General features: G+C 40.3%; 1 protein-coding gene across 3 annotated transcripts in view; it reads left to right on the plus strand.

Moving 5' to 3' along the window:
* The window catches only part of LOC126187359 (uncharacterized), a 262,249-nt gene that overhangs the window by 99,769 nt on the left and 134,781 nt on the right, over positions 1–27,699 (plus strand). For all 3 annotated transcript variants that reach the window (XM_049928392.1, XM_049928394.1, XM_049928395.1), the window contains exons 11-13: positions 7,251–7,360; positions 8,366–8,831; positions 24,356–24,517. In XM_049928392.1, coding sequence (XP_049784349.1) covers positions 7,251–7,360; positions 8,366–8,831; positions 24,356–24,517 — 738 coding nt within the window. The remainder of the gene's footprint in view (positions 1–7,250; positions 7,361–8,365; positions 8,832–24,355; positions 24,518–27,699) is intronic.

Consider the following 27,699-nt stretch of genomic DNA (forward strand, 5'->3'; position numbering starts at 1 on the left):
GTCATTTAAAGCAAGGTCTTGAAACTTCGTTAACAGACTTCCTTGGGATAGTTTACGTCTGTCTTCAAGAGTCTTCCAGTTCAGTTCCTTCAGTATCTCTGTTACACACTCCCACGGATTAAACAAACCTGTGACCATTTGTCCTGCACTTCTCTGTATACGTTCAGTATCCTATGTTAGTCCTATCTGGTAGAGGTCCCACACACTTGAGTAATATTGTAGAACTGGTCACACAAGCGATGTGTAAGTAATCTCCTTTGTAGATTGATTGCACTTCCCAAATATTCTACCAATAAACCAAAGTCAACCAACTGCTTTACACGACTGAACCTATGTGATCGTATCATTTCATATGCCTACAGAGTGTTACACCCAGGTGAGTTGGCTGATTCCAACGGTGACTCAGTGATATTACATTCATATGGTACTACATTTTTTGTTTGTGAAGTGCGCAATTTTACAGTCCTGAACATTTAGAGCAAGTTGCCAATCTCTGCACCACTTTGAAATCTTGTCAAGATCTAACAGAATATTTATGAAAAAGTCTTTCAGATAGTACTTCACTATAGGTAACTGCATCGTCTGCAGTCTGGTTTTACTCTTAATATTGCCTACAAGGTCAGCAACATGAAGAGCAAGGCTCCCAACAGAATTCTCTGGGGCACACCCATAGTTACTTCTCTATCTTCATTTTGGCTGGTGCATTGTCTTACAAGGCATTGAACATATACCTTTAAATTAAGGCTGCTGATTATCTTTTAATCTATTGAGCTGAAAAGTTGCTAATTCCCTTTTAGAATTGAAGCAAATACTCAAAATGAGATTTCTAATAAGGCAACGCAGGTTCCTGTGGTGAAAACTACTAGTTTCCTAAAACATGTTGAGGTTAATTATAGTTGTTAGCAAACTTGAAAATGGAGTTAATTTACAATAAATGAAGATAATATATAGGGCTGCTCCTCTTCAAGGGAAACTAGATGCAGCACAATATGTTAGAAATCTGCTGCAGTACTAAATCACAAACACCGATTTGCTATAAACTGCTCGTAGATTATGCAGCGGTCAATGATAGTGTCCGAAAATTCTCAAAATAACCTATTTCTCATGTAATTGTACAGTGAAATTAGAGAATGATTGTTTTGAACAAGGATAGGCCTCCTGTTCTCAAAATTTGTAAAGGAGCACAATTAAGTTTAAGCCTGCAATTGATGATAATAGAATGAGTTAATTGTGGCACTTGTGTATGTTTGAAAATTCACAATATATCACAGTACAAACAGGTACTGATACAATCAATTAAAGATTATGCAGAAATGATGTGAACAGTAAAATATGCAAATTTATAACTTTAAATCAGCACACTGTCTTGTAAAAGTGGCCTCACACAAAGGAAACTTCCTAAGTCAGCTTTTATATATAAATAAATGTGCATATTGCACGAATGTTGCACTTAGCTGATTCTATGCACACTTGTACACTGGCATGCCAAAGAAGAACACTGCAGTATGAGTTTGTCTCTATCAACATTGCTAAAATGTACAGATACAGCACCAACAAAGCACAGCTTCTGCCTATTGGAACTAACAACAACGTACACCAGCTTTTCTGAATTCCGCATATGTGAAACCTACCTGCACTATATCCCTGCAATATCTCCTCTGTTCCTGTAACCCTCCTGGTCTCAACCTTCATTAGACAATGTCCTTCATCCACCTATCCCCTTCCCAGTTCCCTCTCCAGCACTGAACAGCCTCCTGTTCCACCAACACACCCTCAGTCTTCTTGCTCCTCTTTTTTTCCACCCCCCCCCCCCCCCTTTTCTCTGCCACTTGTGCCCTCAGTCTAATGTCCTGCCTGCACTTAGCGACCCTACCCTCTCTCCAACTCATCCCCATATTGTTCCCATAAGCAGCACTTTACTGTCCCCTTACCCTACGCTGCTATCCCCCCCCCCCCCCATCCTCCACCCCAGCCACATCTTTACCCCTGCCATTCAGATTGCTTCTCCCATCATGCACAGTTGCTCAGTCTGGCCTAGGCAGCCAGACACAGTGGTTGTGTGTGTGTGTGTGTGTGTGTGAGAGAGAGAGAGAGAGAGAGAGAGAGAGAGAGAGAGTTGTGTTTGCGTTAGGAGGCCTTTTGGCCGAAAGCTTACTTGTTTAGCAGTCTTTTTTGTTGTGCTTGTCTGCGATTCAACATCTGCACTGTATGGGGAGTAGCAAACTGTCCTTATGTAGGAAAAGACAGATTGCTACTTACCATAAATATGACACATTAAGTTGCAGAAAGGCATAATTAAGACATTTACACAAAGCTTTTGGCCACAGTCTTCATCAGCAAAAGAGGAACACACACGATTCACCCATAAAAACCAGCACACCTCATGCACATGACTCGAGCCAGAATGCCATCATCATTATTCCACCCTGGCATTTTCATTGTTTGATTTTACTATAGTTTTTGTTATTAAAGCCAGTTAAAAATAAATTTATTCAAAACAGTCTCAGATTAAGAAAGTTTTTTCCTCTCTGCAACATTAAACATTTATTTGTGAAATCTGGCCATTATTCTAAAGTCATGCCACTTTTTTGCTTATATCATGCTCCATTGATATCAGTGCTATTTTTCAGTTGGACAGTGTTGGGGATTGAAACAAACTTGTTGAAGGTACTACCTTGGCATTCACTTGATATTATTTAACGAAATAATGACATGGGTTTGAACTACTCTACTCTAAAATTAACAAATCATGTATTAAGAATCAGCAGCAACTGTTTCACTTTAAAGCAAGAACGGTAAACCTCAAGTAAGGTAATGGTATCCCTCAACCTGTTAGATGATTTAAGTAAAAAATTTTACATTGAGGAATACAAAAATTTGTAAGGATTTATGAACTTCTTGTCATATAAACAGAAGTGTTTGTATTTTCACTTAGTCTGCAAAATACGTTTCCATTGTGAAACAGATCTGACGTGTGGAAATAAGGCAAATCTTCACTCTGTCTGATTTGGATGTGAATGCATTTTTCTCCTGAAGCTACAGTATTCTTTTTCTTTTTTTAATATTAAAAATGTGTGGTTAAAAAAATGATTGTTGCTTAACTTCCATTTATGTGGAATTTTTGCTTAATAATTAAAGTCTTAAGTGTTGAGGTCTGTTGAAACCCATGGACTTTTATATTCTGCATACTTCAGTGCATTACGGTCAGATGTAAAAATATCTTGGTATTTATTGAGATTAAAACAATGAACAAGTTGTCATTTGTGCACCTCAGATATTAGTGGGATGAAGAATGTATTGAGTGCTCTCTTATGATTGTAACATATTTCATTCTTTTGTTGCTCTCTTCTAATTACCATCTGAAGAGACCAACAATCAGCAGTCAAAATCTCGCATGTTCTTTAACACTGTTCTGTACCTGAAAAATGAAGTGAGCTGTCATTTCCAGATGTGTGTTTTTCATTTACTGTTGGATTATGAAATAAATAAAGAGAAAAGAAAGAAGGCTGCTTGCATTATTGATGCAGGATATGTTGTCCTGTATACCTTTCGCTACAAGAGGGTTCCCATCCATGACTTCGTTGTGCAGGTGTTATTAAGCCATCATCAGAACACTGTTGAGATTCTGACAAAGACATAATTTCTCAGCAATTTTATGTGTATTTCCCAAGCTAACAGTTTCTGGAGCCAGGTGGTGGTCTTTTTGCATCTTTCGTTCATGTGTTGGGGTTGGGGAGGGTGTGGGAATATTCAATAATATAAATATTCAGTAAAGAAAACTGGCGTTCTACAGATCGGAGCGTGGAATGTCAGATCCCTTAATCGGGCAGGTAGGTTAGAAAATTTAAAAAGGGAAATGGATAGGTTAAAGTTAGATATAGTGGGAATTAGTGAAGTTCGGTGGCAGGAGGAACAAGACTTCTGGTCAGGTGACTACAGGGTTATAAACACAAAGTCAAATAGGGGTAATGCAGGAGTAGGTTTAATAATGAATAGGAAAATAGGAATGCGGGTAAGCTACTACAAACAACATAGTGAACGCATTATTGTGGCCAAAATAGATACGAAGCCCACACCTACTACAGCAGTGCAAGTTTATATTCCAACTAGCTCTGCAGATGACGAAGAAATTGAAGAAATGTATGATGAAATAAAAGATATTATTCAGATAGTGAAGGGAGACGAAAATTTAATAGTCATGGGTGACTGGAATTCGAGTGCAGGAAAAGGGAGAGACGGAAACGTAGTAGGTGAATATGGATTGGGGCTAAGAAATGAAAGAGGAAGCCGCCTGGTAGAATTTTGCACAGAGCACAACTTAATCATAGCTAACACTTGGTTTAAGAATCATGATAGAAGGTTGTATACATGGAAGAACCCTGGAGATACTAAAAGGTATCAGATTATATAATGGTAAGACAGAGATTTAGGAACCAGGTTTTAAATTGTAAGACATTTCCAGGGGCAGATGTGGACTCTGACCACAATCTATTGGTTATGACCTGTAGATTAAAACTGAAGAAACTGCAAAAAGGTGGGAATTTAAGGAGATGGGACCTGGATAAACTGAAAGAACCAGAGGTTGTACACAGTTTCAGGGAGAGCATAAGCGAACAATTGACAGGAATGGGGGAAAGAAATACAGTAGAAGAAGAATGGGTAGCTTTGAGGGATGAAGTAGTGAAGGCAGCAGAGGATCAAGTAGGTAAAAAGACGAGGGCTAGTAGAAATCCTTGGGTAACAGAAGAAATATTGAATTTAATTGATGAAAGGAGAAAATATAAAAATGCAGTAAATGAAGCAGGCAAAGAAAGGAATACAAACGTCTCAAAAATGAGAACGACAGGAAGTGCAAAATGGCTAAGCAGGGATGGCTAGAGGACAAATGTAAGGATGTAGAGGCTTATCTCACTAGGGGTAAGATAGATACTGCCTACATGAAAATTAAAGAGACGTTTGGAGATAAGAGAACCACTTGTATGAACATCAAGAGCTCAGATGGAAACCCAGTTCTAAGCAGAGAAGGGAAAGCAGAAAGGTGGAAGGAGTATATAGAGGGTCTATACAAGGGCGATGTACTTGAGGACAATATTATGGAAATGGAAGAGGATGTAGATGAAGATGAAATGGGAGATACGATACTGCGTGAAGAGTTTGACAGAGCACTGAAAGACCTGAGTCGAAACAAAGCCCCCGGAGTAGACAACATTCCATTGGAACTACTGACGGCCTTGGGAGAGCCAGCCCTGACAAAACTCTACCATCTGGTGAGCAAGATGTATGAAACAGGTGAAATACCCTCAGACTTCAAGAAGAATATAATAATTCCAATCCCAAAGAAAGCAGGTGTTGACAGATGTGAAAATTACCGAACAATCAGTTTAATTAGCCACAGGTGCAAAATACTAACACGAATTCTTTACAGACGAATGGAAAAACTAGTAGAAGCCGACCTCGGGGAAGATCAGTTTGGATTCCGTAGAAATACTGGAACACGTGAGGCAATACTGACCTTACAACTTATCTTAGAAGAAAGATTAAGGAAAGGCAAACCTACGTTTCTAGCATTTGTAGACTTAGAGAAAGCTTTTGACAATGTTGACTGGAATACTCTCTTTCAAATTCTAAAGGTGGCAGGGGTAAAATACAGGGAGCGAAAGGCTATTTACAATTTGTACAGAAACCAGATGGCAGTGATAAGAGTCGAGGGACATGAAAGTGAAGCAGCGGTTGGGAAGGGAGTAAGACAGGGTTGTAGCCTCTCCCCGATGTTATTCAATCTGTATATTGAGCAAGCAGTAAAGGAAACAAAAGAAAAATTCGGAGTAGGTATTAAAATCCATGGAGAAGAAATAAAAACTTTGAGGTTCGCCGATGACATTGTAATTCTGTCAGAGACAACAAAGGACTGGGAAGAGCAGTTGAACGGAATGGATGGTATCTTGAAGGGAGGATATAAGATGAACATCAACAAAAGTAAAACGAGGATAATGGAATGTAGTCGAATCAAGTCGGGTGATGCTGAGGGTATTAGATTAGGAAATGAGACACTTAAAGTAGTAAAGGAGTTTTTCTATTTGGGGAGCAAAATAACTGATGATGGTCGAAGTAGAGAGGATATAAAATGTAGACTGGCAATGGCAAGGAAAGCGTTTCTGAAGAAGAGAAATTTGTTAACATCGAGTATAAATTTAAGTGTCAGGAAGTCATTTCTGAAAGTATTTGTATGGAGTGTAGCCATGTATGGAAGTGAAACATGGACAGTAAATAGTTTGGACAAGAAGAGAATAGAAGCTTTCGAAATGTGGTGCTACAGAGGAATGCCGAAGATTAGATGGGTAGATCACATAACTAATGAGGAAGTATTGAATAGGATTGGGGAGAAGAGAAGTTTGTGGCACAACTTGACCAGAAGAAGGGATTGGTTGGTAGGACATGTTCTGAGGCATCAAGGGATCACCAATTTAGTATTGGAGGGCAACGTGGAGGGTAAAAATCGTAGGGGGAGACCAAGAGATGAATACACTAAGCAGATTCTGAAGGATGTAGGTTGCAGTAGGTACTGGGAGATGAATAATCTTGCACAGGATAGAGTAGCATGGAGAGCTGCATCAAACCAGTCTCAGGACTGAAGACCACAACAGCAACATGTGCTGAGATTGGTGGAAGGAGGGAACTACCCATTATTGAGTAACTTCGATGTGGGTAGAAATGTTGTAAATGAGGTGTTCCACCAGTGCAGCTGGAGAGAGAAATTACAGCTGTGATAAGGGGTGGTGGTGGTGGTGGTGGTGGTGGTGGTGACGGGTAAAGAAAGTAAGCATTGAGTGGAGGTGCAAGGAGCAAAAATTGGAAGTTATATGACGTATTTGTACAATGTGCATACTGCACATAACATCAGGTTGTAGTTGGTTCTGTTGATATTAGATGTTTTCTCTGTATCATAATTAGCAGTCATTTGAATCCTTCTTTGAGAAGTAGTTTTGGTATAGATTTTTTAGAATCTTGTTGCCTACCTAAATGTGAATGAGAAACCTTTCTCAGAGTTTGATCCACTAGACCATTACAATTTGAGGGAATTTTCACTCCAAATCATTTCGTGTGTAAGTAAAGAAAAATTCCCGCATGTACCTCAGCTACTTTCTTAGGCTATAAAAAACTAAGAAAACCAAACTTCTCGAAAGTGATGTAACATGTGTTCCAATTGATACATTCCCTTTGCAAATAAAATGTTTTTAATTTCTTTTTAGGTGATGGTGGTAGTCTTTATCCCCACTTGTACAATATACATCCTTCACTGTTGTCTCAGCTTGGTACCAAACACTCTCGTCTAGGTTTACATTTGCAAGACCAGACTCAGGTAGGTGAAATACTTAAGCTAAATGTGGATTGTGAGTTAGCAGCATTAATGCAAATTCTATGTGGATTTTATCTTACCTGTTGTGTCTTTGATCAGCAGTCAGTGGGTTGTGCAATTTAATGCATGTCTCTGTATGATACCATGGAAATTTATGCAGTCCTTGTAATGTCACAGAAACAGTATGAGAAAATTGCATTTTGGAGTAATTGAAGTGTGTTGATATCATTGAGTGCTTCTGAATAGTAGCACATTTAATTATTAAATAACCACCATTGCAGAACTTCTTGCTACTTCTTCTATTGATTATTGTGCAGTCCATGTACATAAGCTTGGAGAGAATAGCCTTTTCAGGGTCCATAGTGTCAGTGATTTACTACGAGCATCTTCATTTGAATAAGGCAGCTACTTTTCAGAGTTAACTGTCATCTTCAACAACATATGTTGGACAGGAGTAGATGTCAGTTAACTTGGAATTGTAACAGCCAACATAAAACACAGAAAATCATTGACAGCTTAAATGCTGATCGTGTTGGTATCATTCAGAAATCACAGTACCATTAGATAGAAAAACAACTTATGTCAAGGGTACTTCTGGTAACTGCATGTTGTATGGTACAGTGATGTGGGCCATACGGAGTTTTAATGAATCTGTCATTGACAGACGAGAACACCATTTAGTTGCATTGCTATAGTAAATGCGTGCAGCCATATTGCTTAACTCCATTTCTGTATACAAAATGCAAATGAGTAAGAAGAAGAAGAAGAATTATGCTTGAGCAAGAAGCAATTCCTGTTCATTATAATGATGTTGCTTGTGTAAGTGCATGCAAGTGGATATTTTCACCCCCACTACCCTACACAAACTTCTCAAATTACGAACTGTAGATAAATGTTGTGATTAAAATTTTGTATGAATATTTTGCTTAAATGATTAAAGTCTTCTTGTTGTGTGAATGAGCAGAGTGCAGCACAATCACTTTATACCTTCCTCTTCACATGCCACAGCTGTCATCAGATGGAAAGGTGGGCTCACCCACAGCTCAGTCTCTGGCAGATCTCATACCTCGTGCCCTTACACTTGAGACGTCTCCTCCTGTGGCTGATGGTGAGGAGGAAACTAGTGGAACTGCAGAAATCATTCATACAGACACTGCTTCATCTTCTCGGAGTACTCCAGTTACTGCAAGAACACATCATAAACATGAACCGTTAGCATCCACTAACGCTGGAAGTGCAGAACTTCGACCTTCCGTCCCCACTTCTCAACGTTTGAAGCCTGTTGTTACTCCTCCTGCAATGCCACCACAGCAGTCGCAGTTGCCAGCATCTACACCAGTTACAAATAAGAAGACAACTGGACGACAGTTGCGCTTGCGGCCAGCAGGAAATGCTGCCACTGTTCGGCACAGCACAACACAGACTGCTAGTCCTCCAACAAGAAATGGGCCTCATAGTGCCAAGTTGTGTCCAGGTAATTAAACATTTCATAGTGTAAAGTTATGTCTTGTTACTGTGCCCAACATATTTGATATCATGTGAAATTGTTGTGAAGTGCAACAATTGGGTGCATGAAGTTAAGATCTGTATTTTCACGATATTTATATTGCACTGCCACAGACATTTTTCATAAATTTTAGTGAAAAGTAGGGAGGAGAGCTTTTTTCTGATATGATGTATCTACACAGAGTGTTTATTTTAATTTGGAACACCTAAATATCTCAAAAAAAATACCAATTGTATGAAAAAAATGTTCCAATTGGAAAGCTAATATTTTCATGGGAGTCTTCTGTCTGTCCTAAAATTAGCTACCCCCCAAACCCATCACACCTTTTTATTTCCAAATGAGAAGCCCCCCCCCCATTTTTATTGCAGATTTGGATTTTACATCAAACGGTAACTAGGGTTTAACTGAAGCATCTTTTATTTATTTTTTTCCATTCGTGCTACCTGGCCTATAATCGACTAAATTCAAATTTTCAAGTTTGATTGTTAAGAACCAAAATATGATTCTACTTAACATTTTTGATAAAAATGTAAACTTTTTTGTTCCAAACAGTTGATATTATAGTTAAAGTTTAATGTAATTTTGCAAAGTTGATTGTGCAGTAAAACTTCAACATTTAGGCAATCAGAAGTCTGGCAAATAAGGTACATTTAACATAACGTAGTTCTGTTTCCCTTCAAGGTTGATCTCGTTGAGTTCCCACAACTGCCGTAACTCTCACTCTGATTTCAGCTCCATCTATCAACGAACGGAAAAAAAATGGTCTCGGGTAAAGTCTTGGTATTACTTGGCATACAATCTGAATCAGCAATAAAAACGAGGGTTCCCATTTTAAAATAAAAAGATTGATCCCCAAATAAGGAGGGGTTACTGGGCCTGTTTTAGCACAGCCATATGTCCCCTTTGAAAATATTAACTTTCCATTTGAATAATTTTTTTCATACAAAGTCTATTTTTTTAGATATTTAGTTGTTCCCAGGTAAAACAAATGTCCTGGTTATATAAAATAGCATGTACGTATGTATGTGAGTATGTCCAGCATGTACCTAAACAACTCGATCGATTTCAAATTTGGTATGCATACTACGTGCTAAAAGAGAATCAGCAATGTGTGGTTAGAACCTTTTCGCTGTCACAGGAGGAAAGATAAGGACAACAAACTGTTTTTGAGCATCATGCATGTTGGCTGCCCTGCACAAGTGTGTTGTGTGTAAGTAAGGCATGCCTTGGAGGGCCTACATGTGCAGATGGGCATGGCTGAGCAGAGATGGGGTTGGGGGAGGAGAGGAAGATGTGGGCAGAGGGAGAGGGAGGAAGCTACGGTCAGAGAGAGAAGGCGGAGGAGATGGACAAAGAGAGGGAGGAGGGAGTGTGTGTAAAGTACACGTATCTATCTGCATGAACTGCAACATATGCTTGAAATGGTGACGACAAGTTTTGTTGCACAAAGTATACTTGCGAACGGTATTCACATACACATGGCCCAAAAGTCCTGGAGAGTTCCTGAGTGACCTCCACTGCAGCCATTACATGGGCAAGGAGATCATCCTGAAACTCTACAGGAGTCTCCTAAACAATAGTCTTCATGTAACCCCACAGGGAAAAGTCCAGAGGTTTTATATTGGGCGACTGTGCTGGCCAATGTATCTATCCACCTGTCCCCAAGTGTCTGGTGCTGACTGGACATCACATGAAAAATGGGTTGGCACACCGTCGTACTGGAATCGCAACATCCAGCATATATGCGATGGCACATCCTCCAAATGCTGCATCAGTACGTCTTCCAGGAAGTCCAAGTGGTTGAGACGTATTGGGCGGGGTACTAGAATACAGGGGCCAATCGGATGACCATAGATAGTAGCAGCCTATGCATTATTACTGAAATGATGTTGAAATCCATGGGGCTTGTGGCATGAGGGTTTTCCTCATCCCAGATATGGCTGTTATATGTGAAAATAATTATCTGAGATAAGTCTGTAACATTGGCACAGTGGCACAGGGACCATGCACAGTAATTGTCACATTAAGAAAAATAAGCTGGATCCAGTGTCTACTGTCTTGAGTCCCCTCTACAACACCTAAAACTGTGTAATAGAAACTCTGAATCAGTCCGTGTATACAGTGTGGTCAGAAACAGTATGAAAAATTTGTAAGGATCTGCTGAGAAAAAATCATTAAGAAAAAAATTCGTTATGTTGTGCCATTTCAGAGTCATTAGCATTGAAGTTAACCAATCAGGCTGTTGTGTGTGCAAATTCGGTGGCCCCACCAGAGATGGTGTTACCAAACGTGTTCCTTGTTCAGTTGCCTAAAACCGCCAGACCGAGCAGTCTCGTGCACTGTCATCTACACTATGAGAACAACTGACACTAATTGTACCCGGCCAGGCACTTCAATTTGCAAGCACAATGGCCTAATTGGCTGTCTTCAGTGCTAATTAACTCAGAAATGGTGCAATATAACAAGACTGGTTTAATAAAACTGGTGAATTTCCGTGGAAAAAATGGAATGTCTTTTATGGTTATGGCTGATAAGCATGATTAATGCTAGGATCATATAAAGAATCTCAACACTGTACAGCATACAGTTTATTGTTAACATACATCTGAATTGGTCAATGTGTCGACTGTGGTTGAAAATGGAGAAAATAGTGTTTCATGCTGTAATTAAACATTTTTATTTGAAGGGTTGGACTGCCGCACAAATCAAAACAGAATTGGATGAAATTCATGTGGACTCTGCACCATTGTTGAAGACCATTTACATTTGAGTTAAAGAGTTTAAATGTGACCAGACAATCACCGAAGACTATGCATGCTCCAGCCATCCAGTTGAGGTCAGCACAAAGAAACCATAGACAAAATCCATGATATGATAATGCAAGACTGCCAAATAAAAATTCATGAGATTGCTGAGACTGTAGGCAACTCAACTGAATGAGTGCACAATATCATGCAAAGAGAATTGGCTATAAAGACTGTTTGCGAGCAGTGTTCTGTGATTGCTCACAGTCAACCAGAAGTGCATCAAGCACAAAATTTCAACGTAGTGCCTGGTGATGTTTCATCACATTCTGCAAGAGTTTGAAACGGCAGTCAAAACACTTGGCAAAGGCTGGTGAAAGTACACCAAAGAAGGCACAGACCATTTTGTCAGCTGGTAAGGTGATGGGCACCGTTTCCTGGGATTCCCTGGGAATAATCCTCATAGATTACTTGGAAAATGGCAGAACCATAACTGGGCCCCTTTTGTTTGTTTCATTGCCTAGATCGTTTGAAATTTGCGTTGGCTGAAAAAAGAACGAAGTTGGCACGCAAAAAAGTGCTCTTTCACCAGGATAATGCACCATTTGTTGGCACACAAAAAAAGTGCTCTTTCACCAGGATAATGCACCATCCCCCCCATGAACCATGGACCTTGCCGTTGGTGGGGAGGCTTGCATGCCTCAGCGAACCAGATAGCCGTACTGTAGGTACAACCACAACGGAGGGGTATCTGTTGAGAGGCCAGACAAAAGTGTGGTTCCTGAAGAGGGGCAGCAGCCTTTTCAGTAGTTGCAGGGGCAACAGTCTGGATGATTGACTGATCTGGCCTTGTAACAATAACCAAAACGGCCTTGCTGTGCTGGTACTGCGAACGGCTGAAAGCAAGGGGAAACTACGGCCGTAATTTTTCCCGAGGGCATGCAGCTTTACTGTATGATTAAATGATGATGGCGTCTTCTTGGGTAAAATATTCCGGAGGTAAAATAGTCCCCCATTCGGATCTCCGGGCGGGGACTACTCAAGAGGATGTCATTATCAGGAGAAAGAAAACTGGCGTTCTACGGATCGGAGCGTGGAATGTCAGATCCCTTAATCGGGCAGATAGGTTAGAAAATTTAAAAAGGGAAATGGATAGGTTAAAGTTAGATATAGTGGGAATTAGTGAAGTTCGGTGGCAGGAGGAACAAGACTTCTGGTCAGGTGACTACAGGGTTATAAACACAAAGTCAAATAGGGGTAATGCAGGAGTAGGTTTAATAATGAATAGGAAAATAGGAATGCGGGTAAGCTACTACAAACAGCACAGTGAACGCATTATTGTGGCCAAGATAGATACGAAGCCCACACCTACTACAGTAGTACAAGTTTATATGCCAACTAGCTCTGCAGATGACGAAGAAATTGAAGAAATGTATGATGAAATAAAAGATATTATTCAGATAGTGAAGGGAGACGAAAATTTAATAGTCATGGGTGACTGGAATTCGAGTGTAGGAAAAGGGAGAGAAGGAAACATAATAGGTGAATATGGATTGGGGCTAAGAAATGAAAGAGGAAGCCGCCTGGTAGAATTTTGCACAGAGCACAACTTAATCATAGCTAACACTTGGTTTAAGAATCATGATAGAAGGTTGTATACATGGCAGAACCCTGGAGATACTAAAAGGTATCAGATTATATAATGGTAAGGCAGAGATTTAGGAACCAGGTTTTAAATTGTAAGACATTTCCAGGGGCAGATGTGGCCTCTGACCACAATCTATTGGTTATGACCTTTAGATTAAAACTGAAGAAACTGCAAAAAGGTGGGAATTTAAGGAGATGGTACCTGGATAAACTGAAAGAACCAGAGGTTGTACAGAGTTTCAGGGAGAGCATAAGGGAACAATTGACAGGAATGGGGGAAAGAAATACAGTAGAAGAAGAATGGGTAGCTTTGAGGGATGAAGTAGTGAAGGCAGCAGAGGATCAAGTAGGTAAAAAGACGAGGGCTAGTAGAAATCCTTGGGTAACAGAAGAAATATTGAATTTAATTGATGAAAGGAGAAAATATAAAAATGCAGTAAATGAAGCAGGCAAAAAGGAATACAAACGTCTCAAAAATGAGATCGGCAGGAAGTGCAGAATGGCTAAGCAGGGATGGCTAGAGGACAAATGTAAGGATGTAGAGGCTTATCTCACTAGGGGTAAGATAGATACTGCCTACAGGAAAATTAAAGAGACCTTTGGAGATAAGAGAACCACTTGTATGAATATCAAGAGCTCAGATGGAAACCCAGTTCTAAGCAAAGAAGGGAAAGCAGAAAGGTGGAAGGAGTATATAGAGGGTCTATACAAGGGCGATGTACTTGAGGACAATATTATGGAAATGGAAGAGGATGTAGATGAAGATGAAATGGGAGATACGATACTGCGTGAAGAGTTTGACAGAGCACTGAAAGACCTGAGTCGAAACAAGGCCCCCGGAGTAGACAACATTCCAGTAGAACTAATGACGGCCTTGGGAGAGCCAGTCCTGACAAAACTCTACCATCTGGTGAGCAAGATGTATGAAACAGGCGAAATACCCTCAGATTTCAAGAAGAATATAATAATTCCAATCCCAAAGAAAGCAGGTGTTGACAGATGTGAAAATTACCGAACAATCAGTTTAATTAGCCACAGCTGCAAAATACTAACACGAATTCTTTACAGACGAATGGAAAAACTAGTAGAAGCCGACCTCGGGGAAGATCAGTTTGGATTCCGTAGAAGTACTGGAACACGTGAGGCAATACTGACCCTACGACTTATCTTAGAAGAAAGATTAAGGAAAGGCAAACCTACGTTTCTAGCATTTGTAGACTTAGAGAAAGCTTTTGACAATGTTGACTGGAATACTCTCTTTCAAATTCTAAAGGTGGCAAGGGTAAAATACAGGGAGCGAAAGGCTATTTACAATTTGTACAGAAACCAGATGGCAGTGATAAGAGTCGAGGGGCATGAGAGGGAAGCAGCGGTTGGGAAGGGAGTGAGACAGGGTTGTAGCCTCTCCCCAATGTTATTCAATCTGTATATTGAGCAAGCAGTAAAGGAAAGAAAAGAAAAATTTGGAGTAGGTATTAAAATCCATGGAGAAGAAATAAAAACTTTGAGGTTCGCCGATGACATTGTAATTCTGTCAGAGACAGCAAAGGACTTGGAAGAGCAGTTGAACGGAATGGATGGTATCTTGAAGGGAGAATATAAGATGAACATCAACAAAAGCAAAACGAGGATAATGGAATGTAGTCGAATCAAGTCGGGTGATGCTGAGGGTATTAGATTAGGAAATGAGACACTTAAAGTAGTAAAGGAGTTTTTCTATTTGGGGAGCAAAATAACTGATGACGGTCGAAGTAGAGAGGATATAAAATGTAGACTGGCAATGGCAAGGAAAGCGTTTCTGAAGAAGAGAAATTTGTTAACATCGAGTATAGATTTAAGTGTCAGGAAGTCATTTCTGAAAGTATTTGTATGGAGTGTAGCCATGTATGGAAGTGAAACATGGACGGTAAGTAGTTTGGACAAGAAGAGAATAGAAGCTTTTGAAATGTGGTGCTACAGAAGAATGCTGAAGATTAGATGGGTAGATCACATAACTAATGAGGTAGTATTGAATAGGATTGGGGAGAAGAGAAGTTTGTGGCACAACTTGACCAGAAGAAGGGATTGGTTGGTAGGACATGTTCTGAGGCATCAAGGGATCACCAATTTAGTATTGGAAGGCAGCGTGGAGGGTAAAAATCGTAGGGGGAGACCAAGAGATGAATACACTAAGCAGATTCAGAAGGATGTAGGTTGCAGTAGGTACTGGGAGATGAATAAGCTTGCACAGGATAGAGTAGCATGGAGAGCTGCATCAAACCAGTCTCAGGACTGAAGACAACAACAACAACAATGCACCATTTCACACATCGGCGATAACAGTGGCAGAAGTACACCAATTTGGCTTTGAACTGGTTTCTCATCCTCCCTGTTCACCAGTCTTAGCCCCAAGTGACTTCTTCCTGTTCCCTGACTTGAAACTTTATCTTCCTGGGAAGAAATTTTTGTGAGATGAGGAAGTGATAGTTGCAGTCAATGAGTATTTTGCAGAGTTTGACAGAACTTATTTTTCTGATGGGATGAAAAAGCTGGAGGATCACTGGACCAAGTGTATATCCCTCAAAGGAAACTATGTTGAGGAATAAGGTGAGTTGTTTGTAAAACAAGGATTTTTTCTTGCTTTTTTACGGGACTTATCAAATCACCTTTGTATACACACACACACACACACACACACACACACACACACACACACACACTCCAGGTGTCTCTCGTAAGAGTTGGCAGATGCATTTCATCTGGTCTTTTGGCAGATGTCTGCAATTTCGTTTTTGCAAACGTGGTTGTTGTCAGCCCAAACAAATACTGCTCATCATGTGTTTCATGTGATGTCTGCTGTTGATGGAAAGAGTTGGTTTGTTTCCTGTTACAAACAAAATGATTTTAAAGAGGCATTTTACGTGCTCATTTGATAGAGCAGTCCCAAATTAGACTAGTACATTATTTGTTTTATCAATATGTATTGACAGAGACAGGGAGAGTAAAACTATTGTGAACAATATCTCTTCTACTTACAAGTACTCATAATCTTTAACCCTAAGTAGACGCACCTGTATATAAAGTGTGCCAACTGCAAATAACATTGTCTTGTATCATTTTATTGTTGTTTCATAATTGTGAGCCTGTACCTATTGCTTCATAGTTAACTTCAGCTAACTCAGTGATAAGTTGTGTTGGCATACATCTGTGTGAGCAGCAGTATTATAAAATAAACAGCAAGCTAGGTGAGAAAAAATGTATGATCCGTGCAAGAAAATGGCCCAGAGTCTGATATAGGAGCACAGTTCCACAATGAGAAAGTTGTCCATGAGATAATTAGTAATGGAATGAGCCATTGGCGGGAATATGATGCAGCTGTGCTGTTTAATGCCCCGAGTGGGTCATTACTGTGACATACACTACTGCTCATTAATTTCAATACACCCAACAAATGACATCTAGTTCTCTGTAGATAAGGTCTAATACCATGGGTACGGTTGAGGAAGCAAAGGAATAGTACAACAGTTGTACACATGTTGTGATTTTTGTTTGTGGTCATCGAGATACAGTAGTATCCAACAAACAATGTTGTATACATAAATGTTCTGTTCCTATCTGATACACTATGTGATCAAAAGTACCCGGAAACCCCCAAAAACATAAGTTTTTCATATTAGGTGCATTGTGGTGCCACCTGCTGCCAGGTACTTCATATCAGCGACCTCAGTAGACATTAGGCATCATGAGAGAGAGGAATGAGGCGCTCCGCGGAACTGATGGACTTCGAATGTGGTCAGGTGATTGGGTGTCACTTGTCATATGTCTGTACGCGAGATTTCCACTCTCCTAAACATCCCTAGGCCCACTGTTTCCAATGTGATAGTGAAGTGGAAATGTGAAGGGACATGTACAGCACAAAAGCGTACAGGCCGACCTCGTCTGTTGACTGACAGGCACCGCCGACATTTGAAGAGGGTCGTGATGTGCAATAGGCAGACATCTATCCAGACCATCACACAGGAATTCCAGACTGCATCAGGAAGAGTTTTAACACAGCAGACTAGCATGGTAAAGCTGCATCAAACCTGTCTTCAGACTAAAGACCACAACAACACATTAGTAATTTTAAATTATAATCCCCTCTTCCACCAAGTTGGCTCACATTCATTCAGCATTTACGTGACATTTTCTTTGGTGTCACTACAACTGCAATATATGCTTCGTCTGAAATGTATCCATGCTGTATACAACGTCATGCAAATATAAGCATTTGTACAAATGTGTATTTTTACTACACTATGTAATCAAAAGTATCCGGACACCCCCCAAAACATATGTTTCTCATATTAGGTGCATTGTGCTGCCACCTACTGCCAGGTACTCCATATCAGCGACCTCAGTAGTCATTAGACATTGTGAGAGAGCAGAATGGGGTGCTCTGCGGAACACGGACTTCGAATGTGGTCAGGTGATAGATGTCACTCGTGTCATACATCTGTATGTTAGATTTCCACACTCCTAAACATCCCTAGGTCCACTGTGTCTGATGTGATAGTGAAGTGGAAACGTGAAGGGACACGTACAGCACAAAAATGTACAGGCTGACCTCGTCTGTTAACTGACAAGAGACCGCCGACAGTTGAAGAGGGTCGTAATGTGTAATAAGCAGACATCTATCCAGACCATCACACAGGAATTCTAAACTTCATCAGGATCCACTGCAAGTACTATGACAGTTTGGCAGGAGATGAGAAACTGTTACACAGTTGCTGTTGTGCTGCTGCTCTCTCTCTCTGAACTTATATTTTTGTATGTATATTTTTAAGCACGCTTGTTGCTTTGTCACCAGTCTTCCTTCTTCTTACTTCTGTGACTGTTAATGGTATTGGGGGAAAGGTAACTCCAGGTAGGAATATCAACAGTTTCGAAAAAGATAGATTGCTACTTTAGAAAAAAGATAGATTGCTACATGTTAAGTTACAGACAGGCACATGTAAGACAATTACACATAAGCTTTCTGTCACAGCCGTCATCAGAGAAAGAGGAAAGAGAAATGCACACCATTCATTTCCACAAGCACGCAGACCTCCCACACACATGACTGACAACTCCGGTAGCTTGGGCCAGAATGAGCAAATGCTAGAATGATCCAAGTTGCCAGAATTGGTGGTCATGTATGCGTGAGATGTGAATGATTGGTGTGTGTTCATATTTTTATAATGAAGGCCTGTGGTTGATAGGTTGTGTGTCAGTGTCTTCTAACTGTGCCTTTCTGTAACTTAATGTGTCATCTTGATGAAAGGTTGCAATCTATCTTTTCCTACATTGTTGTTAATGGTATTGTATTTTGTGCATCAGTTTATCCTTACCCTTTTGATTATCTCTTCTTGTGTACAGCATCGTTGTTTTCTTTAATGTTCCATATTGTTATTGAATCTGAATTTCTCCTTTCTTTGCTATTTTCAGAGGGATGAGCTAGGGTATGAGGGAGACGAGCTGTGTACAGAACAATTGGGGGGCTGACAGTGAGAAAGGATACGTCCCCCTCCTTCATGTATTGCTTCAAACAGTTATTTACAGAGTCAGTTGACAAGCAGAATATTTAAATGCTCGATGTAATTGTAGTTGAAACTGCTTCTCCATAAAAATCATAAGTGGTATGTGTGATCAAATGGAAACGGTCTTCACTCAAAATATTCAAAACATTGTGCAACACATGAAGTGTAATATCCAGCAATTCTAATGTGAGAAAAACATTGTTTTACAATTTTTGTCAATCTTTTGTGATAGAGCACTACACATTTTGTCTAGTGTTCTGGTATCTCCTGCTTCAATAGACAAAGGAAAAGGGGGTAGTATGTTGTACATACAATATCGCCTCATTTACAGCATTCAGTCACAAGTGATTTATTTCATTAAGCACTATTTTTTACTAACCTTGGTCCATTTTGGGCTAGTAGTGACAGGATAGTAAGCCCTAATTCGTTTTTATATACATTACTTCTTAATTTTATTCAAGAAAATCTTGAGAATTTTGACATGTTTGTGTATTCGTGTTTTGTATTTCATCCAGGGCAGTGCTAACCTTTCCCACATTAGTTTGTTTTACAAGAAGTTTATCATCGTTTGTACTTTTATGATTGTTATGTCACTTTGTTTTCTTTCGTCTTTCTTATGTATACTCTCCCCTTCTGCAATTTGCCAGTGATTTTTTTCTTCTGCTATTGCTAGATGATTGGGATGTACAACTTGGCAATATTTTTAGTCTGTGTTTTCTTTTTGTTTCTTAAATTACACTAATATCCAAATGAGTGACAGCTTTATCATCATTTGGTGTACTTATATCTGTCATCATCTTGAGACAAATATGCACATATGTACTGGCCTGTGAGTGAATTGTATTTTGGGTTATCTTATTGAAGTTGAAGTTTTATGCTCATTATTTCTCTTCTGTTCTTTATTTGAACTTTTCTACTTAGGTGCTTTTCATGTTGACTTGATTCTAAATTTCCACTAAATTCATTTGTGCTTAGTATTAAAACCTCCCAATTATACGTATCACACAGTCAAGCCACATTGATGAGACCACATGCCAAAAGCATGAATAACGAACTTTTGCAGTCCAAGATGTACAGGAAGAAAGTGAAGTTATGGAAGGTACTGAAAGGGATGTGGAGCCATGCCAATTCCAGTGCTTTGGCCAGCGGCATTAGGTTTCTCGGTTGAGTATATATGGTGTGAACAGCCTCATCAAGGTGGTCCCACAGATTCTGGACTGTTCAGTGGGCATGGGAGTATGGTTAACTCATCTGGGTGCTATTCAAACCGTGCATGTACACTGCAAGCTGTGTGACACTGCAGCAGGGCGGGGTTTGTTGCACACGTTCGTACTGTCTCACCTCAATTGTCCACCTACCTCAATACAGAATCCTTATGATGTCCCTTCACTCTGCAGTAGTAGATACTTACTAGGCCGTGTAAAGCAGCGTCGATGAAACCACGACCTAATACCTACCACACAGATGCCGCGTAACTCAAGTTGTGAATCAGTTCCTATAAGTTCATTTTAACAAATTTCAGATGGTGGGAAAATGCGGTTTACTTGCAGTAAGCCTCCGGAAATTCTGGTAAACTGGTTTTTATTCTTAAGGAAGCACATAAATTTGCTATCAGGTACGAATTTACTATTTTAACTGCGCCTATATTCCCAGCTCACAGTCTGTACAAAATGTTCTCACATGAAAAAAGCAGCCAGAATATCTATCAGTCTGACCCAATTAACGATTGATCTGACAGTCACTGACCCACTACTATAACGTTTTGAAACTTCTGGTCAAATCAGTGGTCTTCAATGTCTGATGTGAAGTGCCCGCCTAAACATTCCATAAAGAATACAGAATCTGTCAGGTGGAATTTCACTAAGCCCCAATATATCACACGCTAATAACACATCAATTAACTAATTCAGAAACATCAAACTTTCCTCAAAATGTTCATAATTCAAACCTCCTTAGTTACCACTCGTTCTAAATGCAATGACCTCAATAGTTCTTCATTTTACATACAATTTGCACAGTGAAATCTAATGTGGTCTTACACGTATGACAGCTAGTGAGCAACTCTCCTCTATAATCCTCTCCCTTCTGCATATCTAACTATCTGTGCATGGGAACAGATTAAGTCTGATTGGCTGATGGGTCTAATTGACCTATCAGAATGATCCTTCTAGATCATTCTTGTGGCAAAACTAGCCTGAGCCAATCAAATTACTCAGAAAATCATTTACGTGATTACACTTCCAATTTCTAATATCATGTTTAATAAAATAGATGGAAATGCAAAATAATCTTTAAATTAATTTGGAACTTATTACAATTCCGACTTCTATTCTGCCTGCTCTCTTACAAAAGCAAGCACAATTCGACATACGTCATCAGCGGCGTGGTTGCACCACAATTTTCGCATGATTCAATGTTATCAGGCTTTACAAAAAACAATATTTTGTTTTAACTTATGTCCCACTGACATGCTCTAATTTATTACCACGTATATACACAACAAAGTAATAAGCAGACAATAATGTTGAATGATTTTTACACTACGAAATTGCAGAGTAATTAAAGTTTTGATAAAAATTCCAATTAAGTGATTTTTATGTATTGAAAACTTTATGACTTTAGATGATAATAGACGAACTGCTGTTGTTCCTAACTGAGTTTTGAAACATAAGTGTCAGTTTTTGGACATTTAAGCAATTATCTCAATATCCTGAACTATTAGGAGATAAAAAGCTGAAATTTTAACAGGCTCTTCTACTTAATAACAAAAGATGGTATACCAAGTTTGAGCAAAATTGGATGATAATTACTATAGTTTATTTAGATTTGTAGGGGGTATGAATTTATGTTCCTACTAGATGTTAACTGGAGACCGTTCTCACAGCCGATAGCGTCAGCTGTGCTGTGAGTCATAGCAGGGAGCAAATCCTGCAGCCACCATGATACACAGCTGCGTGCTATACTGTACTGGAGGTTATCTGGTAATAACTTGCTACGTTACACCCCCACTGAGAATGTTGTGTTGTCCTGCTAGTTGATGCCATTGTGTCAAGGAAAAACAAACTACAAGTAGACTAATATATCAACAAAAACAATCAATTCTTGAAATTTAATGTAACTGAATAGATGATAAATCTATACTCACCAAACAGCGGGGGGACAACACGCATATAGATATTTAAGTTCACAAGCTTTTGGAGCAAATGACTCTCTTTCTGGCATAAGGATAGAAGAGGAAGGAAGAGGAGTGAAGTAAAAGGACTGTGAGGTCTAGGAAAAAGGGTAGAGTACAGAAAAGTTGCCCAGAACCCCAGGTCAGGGGAGACTTACTGGATGGGACGAGAAGGGAAGACTAATACATCTTCTCATCCTGTCCTGTATGTGTCCCCTGAGCCAGGGTTGTGGGTAGCTTTTCCAAACTGTATTCCTTTGCCTAGACCCCACCAGCCCATTCCCATTATCTTTCTCATTTCCCCTTCAGCCCTTCTACCAGGAGGAGGAGTCACTGGCTCCAAAAACTTGCAAATTTAAATACCTGTATATATGTATTCTCCTGCCACTGCTGTGAGTAGACCTTTTATCCATCTAATTACATTAAAATACATGTAGGTGTAGACATGGTCCTCAAGGGTAGATGGATACTTGTGTTGATCCATTGTGCCTTCAGAATGGTGAGATCACCCTGGGAATGTCACAAAAACATTCTCCAGACCATAATGCTCCCTCCTGATTGTGTGGTTTTTGTTTTTAGATGTTTCATCCCATGCACTCCAAAGGCAATCAGTCTCATCTGAAAAAGCCACCTGTTACTGCTCAATGGACATCCATTTGTGATAATGGCATACAAATTCCAGTCTTTGTCATCGATGAACAGCAGTCAGCATGGGTGCATGAATCTGGTGCCTGCTGTGGAGGCCCATACAAAGCACCATTTGCTGAACTGTCATCGACGAGATGCTGCTGGTAGCCCCTTGGTTCATCTGGGTGTTCAGCTGCTCAACAGTTGTATGTCTACTCACCTGTACACATATCCACAGTCGTCATTCACCCCTGTTATCTATGGTCCTCAGTGTACTGTGGTTGCCTCAGTGCCGGTTTTGGATAGCTGCATTTTGCATGCACTCTGTATATTAAATGGGCAGCACCCAAACGGTGTGCAAACTTAGCTGTTTCGGAAATCCTTTCATCCTTGGCCCAAAAGCCAATGATCATGTCCTTTTGAATGTCAGATAACTCAGTCTATTTCACATTCAACAATGACTGCACTAGTTTCCTTGTCCCCCTCCACTGCTAGTGCTGCCACCTGCTGTCTAAGTGGTTATTGCATGCTGACATTGAAAATAGGCATTGGTCACATTAACGTGGCTGGACTGAGTAGATTAAGTTTACTACCTTCGTACCAACTGCCACAGTGTGTAGAAATGTCTGTGGCCACCCAGTTTGTCGATTACTCTAAATAAAGAGTTACAAAACGAATAAATTACCAGTAACACTTTGTGATTTTTAATTAGCATGCTCTCTTTGTCTTGTGGACAAGATTTAGAAAATGTAGGAGTATTTGTTATTGTATGGGATGTTATCAGTTTTAAGTCACCCTGATGAAAAGAGAGCCTCTTGTTTTTGTGGTCCATGAAAGATAGCATTTAAGTGTTTAGTCATTGAATTCCATTATTTACTTTTTGACAGGAAGACACTTGACACACAGTGGAAAGGCTGCACCAGATGATTAATATTAGCTGAACATTGGTAAAGGCTTTGACCAAGAATTGTGATTATAACCGTATGGTACATACTGCAATTTTCGTTCAAGTATTAAGCTAGTTAACCTGTTCCATTGCCTTTTGTTTCCTTTATCTTCCAGTGATTACTGCCAGTAGATTGATGGTATCTTCACATTTTTAGATGGAGCTGGCAGGAATTATCTAGTTTAGGTAATAATTTTGTTTTAAAGTTTTCACTTAGATACAGCCCACTTCAGTTGCTTAATTTTAATTTCTTACTGTAGTATCTTTCACAGTTTACCTAGGAACATTGATAGTAAAGTCAAAAATAAACTGAAAGCACGCTGATATCAGGATATAGATTCAGTTTATTCCTCACCCATTATTGTCATCTTGCTTGGAACCTAATATGCTTCAGTGTCATGAAGATTCAGGGAGAAATATGCCTTCCATATTTTTCAATTACTTGACATGTTGGTTTTTATAGAATACACTTTGGAAACAGTTCCAATCGTATGTTGTTTCTTCCCATGCCTTTTGAATCAGTACTGTTGCAAATCCTAATTTTGGTTACATTAGTTACTGGAATTTTTCTGACTTTCTTATATATATGTTATATAAAGATTCACAAACATCTTTTGTTTTCATATTGTTGGCTATTAGGAATACTTTGCACAATTTAATAATTTTGTTTAGAAACAAAACATTAACTTGTATCAGCTGTTGTCCAAGATATGTTGATTTCTTTGACCAACTCCATACATGATTATGAGCAGTTTGTAATTGTATGTCTTGTGCAACTTTCTACGAGGGGCTAATTTATCATTTTTCCTCTCTGTTAGGTCATGGTCATCAATCTCTACCTGATGTCGTTAAGTCAGCTGCTGTTACCACGTCTACTCATCGTAGTTCAACCAATTCAAAACTAGTGCCACATGCCTGTCATAAAACTGCAAAAAATGTTGGGAATGTTGAATCGATAAAAAGAGTAGCATGTGCAGAATGTGAGTATATTTTGCATTTTATAAATATGAGAATGGAAAACTAATAATTTTAGTATTTTGTATGTGCAGAGCATTATTATTAATATGATACTGGTAAGTTATGGGCAAAATACAGACAGAATTCAATGTCCTTTGGAGCTAACAGACTGACACACACACACACACACACACACACACACACACACACACACACACACACACACACAAAACTACACTCCTGGAAATGGAAAAAAGAACACATTGACACCGGTGTGTCAGACCCACCATACTTGCTCCGGACACTGCGAGAGGGCTGTACAAGCAATGATCACACGCACGGCACAGCGGACACACCAGGAACCGCGGTGTTGGCCGTTGAATGGCGCTAGCTGCGCAACATTTGTGCACCGCCGCCGTCAGTGTCAGCCAGTTTGCCGTGGCATACGGAGCTCCATCGCAGTCTTTAACACTGGTAGCATGCCGCGACAGCGTGGACGTGAACCGTATGTGCAGTTGACGGACTTTGAGCGAGGGCGTATAGTGGGAATGCGGGAGGCCGGGTGGACGTACCGCCGAATTGCTGAACACGTGGGGCGTGAGGTCTCCACAGTACATCGATGTTGTCGCCAGTGGTCGGCGGAAGGTGCACGTGCCCGTCGACCTGGGACCGGACCGCAGCGACGCACGGATGCACGCCAAGACCGTAGGATCCTACGCAGTGCCGTAGGGGACCGCACCGCCACTTCCCAGCAAATTAGGGACACTGTTGCTCCTGGGGTATCGGCAAGGACCATTCGCAACCGTCTCCATGAAGCTGGGCTACGGTCCCGCACACCGTTAGGCCGTCTTCCGCTCACGCCCCAACATCGTGCAGCCCGCCTCCAGTGGTGTCGCGACAGGCGTGAATGGAGGGACGAATGGATACGTGTCGTCTTCAGCGATGAGAGTCGCTTCTGCCTTGGTGCCAATGATGGTCGTATGCGTGTTTGGCGCCGTGCAGGTGAGCGCCACAATCAGGACTGCATACGACCGAGGCACACAGGGCCAACACGCGGCATCATGGTGTGGGGAGCGATCTCCTACACTGGCCGTACACCACTGGTGATCGTCGAGGGGACACTGAATAGTGCACGGTACATCCAAACCGTCATCGAACCCATCATTCTACCATTCCTAGACCGGCAAGGGAACTTGCTGTTCCAACAGGACAATGCACGTCCGCATGTATCCCGTGCCACCCAACGTGCTCTAGAAGGTGTAAGTCAACTACCCTGGCCAGCAAGATCTCCGGATCTGTCCCCCATTGAGCATTTTTGGGACTGGATGAAGCGTCGTCTCACGCGGTCTGCACGTCCAGCACGAACGCTGGTCCAACTGAGGCGCCAGGTGGAAATGGCATGGCAAGCCGTTCCACAGGACTACATCCAGCATCTCTACGATCGTCTCCATGGGAGAATAGCAGCCTGCATTGCTGCGAAAGGTGGATATACACTGTACTAGTGCCGACATTGTGCATGCTCTGTTCCCTGTGTCATGTGCCTGTGGTTCTGTCAGTGTGATCATGTGATGTATCTGACCCCAGGAATGTGTCAATAAAGTTTCCCCTTCCTGGGACAATGAATTCACGGTGTTCTTATTTCAATTTCCAGGAGTGTAATTTGGGGAAAGTGTAGAGATGGACAGAAATGGATGAGAGATAGAGTGTAAACTACTCAGTTATAATAAGGGAAATTGTGCAGAAAGGCAAACAGTATTCTGCTGCATCCATTTTAGTAAGCCACCACAAGAATTAAAATGTCTCATCAGTAATTCTTGCGCTTTCAAGACTAAACTGAAGAATTTTCCCGTGGTTCACTCCTACTCTGTTGGGGAGCTTCTGGAAAAAATTAAGCAAATTCCTGTGTTATATTGATGATTATGCAAATACATACTCAGCAGCTTATCATCTGCAAAGGATTCATGTAAATTTTATTTGATTTATTATTATCGATTCTAATGTTATATTCATGTAATGACTCCTTCCAAGCCCAAGTAGATTTGATCCTCAGTTTACTCGTACACAACTAGATGTGTAAATTAAATAAATAAATAAATAAAAATCTTAGTTAAGAGTTCAGTCTTTATTACTTGCCTGTCTGCCACGTAGCACATCTACTTTGTTAAGAGTTATTGCCTTCACTCGTTCTCTCATTAGCATTCTTTCTAAGTGACATCACAGATACATACCATTAAGTAAGAATTTGGTAATTTAAATATATAGTCACCATTCCAAGATTGACAGAGAATATACACAAACTTCATTTAAGTCGTTTTGAGGGGCTGTATCTTCTCATTCCATAGCCTAGCGTCTTTCGACATTATCTATATACAGGGTGTCCCATTTATCTTGACCACCCTAAATCACTGTTTGTCAAGATGCAAATTACAAATTTTTTCAAGCAAATGTTCTTTAGCCATCAGGGGGACATCAATCAGCACGACTGCCTTCGTTGTAGCTTTGTTTTCTACAAAGATATGAACAACATTATGACTTTTTTAAATGGCACCCTGTATTTTTTATTTGATAATTCATTTCCTCTCCAAAAGACCTATTCAAAAATGTATTACAATGTACCATTCACTGAAACACAACGTTACTAATTACATTACATAACACAACAGTGACTCAGAGCCCGGGATTACAAACTTGTCCACTTGCTGGAGTTGTCAGAAAACAAATGAAAACCAAGTAAAAACATAATGCAAAATTCACTTTGTCTCTCCTGTACCATTACCCAGGAGTAGAATATTCAAAGGTACTCAAAGTTGTGACCTTGGACACCAATACACTGGTGCACTCATTGAATGAAAGAATTATTTACTGCTGCCATTGTTGCTTGCTGAAGAGAATTACAAGCAAGCATGATACGTTCTTGTATGTCCTCTGGAGTTGTTGAATACCGCGATAGCCAACATCTCTAATGCAGCCCCAAATAAAAAACTCCAGAGGATTTAAATTAGGAGACCCAGCAGGCCAAATAACTGTTCCTCCTCGACCAATCCATCTGGCAGGATACCTTCGGTTCAGAACACGATCTGCACCCAAGCCACTATGTGCTGGACATCCATTGTGTTGATTCCACATAAGCATTCTGGTTCATAGTGGCACTTCATCCAGAAGGGGAGGAAGATTTTGTCTGAGGAAGTTGGCATACGCTGTGCTG

Source organism: Schistocerca cancellata, chromosome 5 (genome assembly GCF_023864275.1).
Source record: "Schistocerca cancellata isolate TAMUIC-IGC-003103 chromosome 5, iqSchCanc2.1, whole genome shotgun sequence".
In the NCBI taxonomy this organism is placed as follows: Eukaryota; Metazoa; Arthropoda; class Insecta; order Orthoptera; family Acrididae; genus Schistocerca; species Schistocerca cancellata.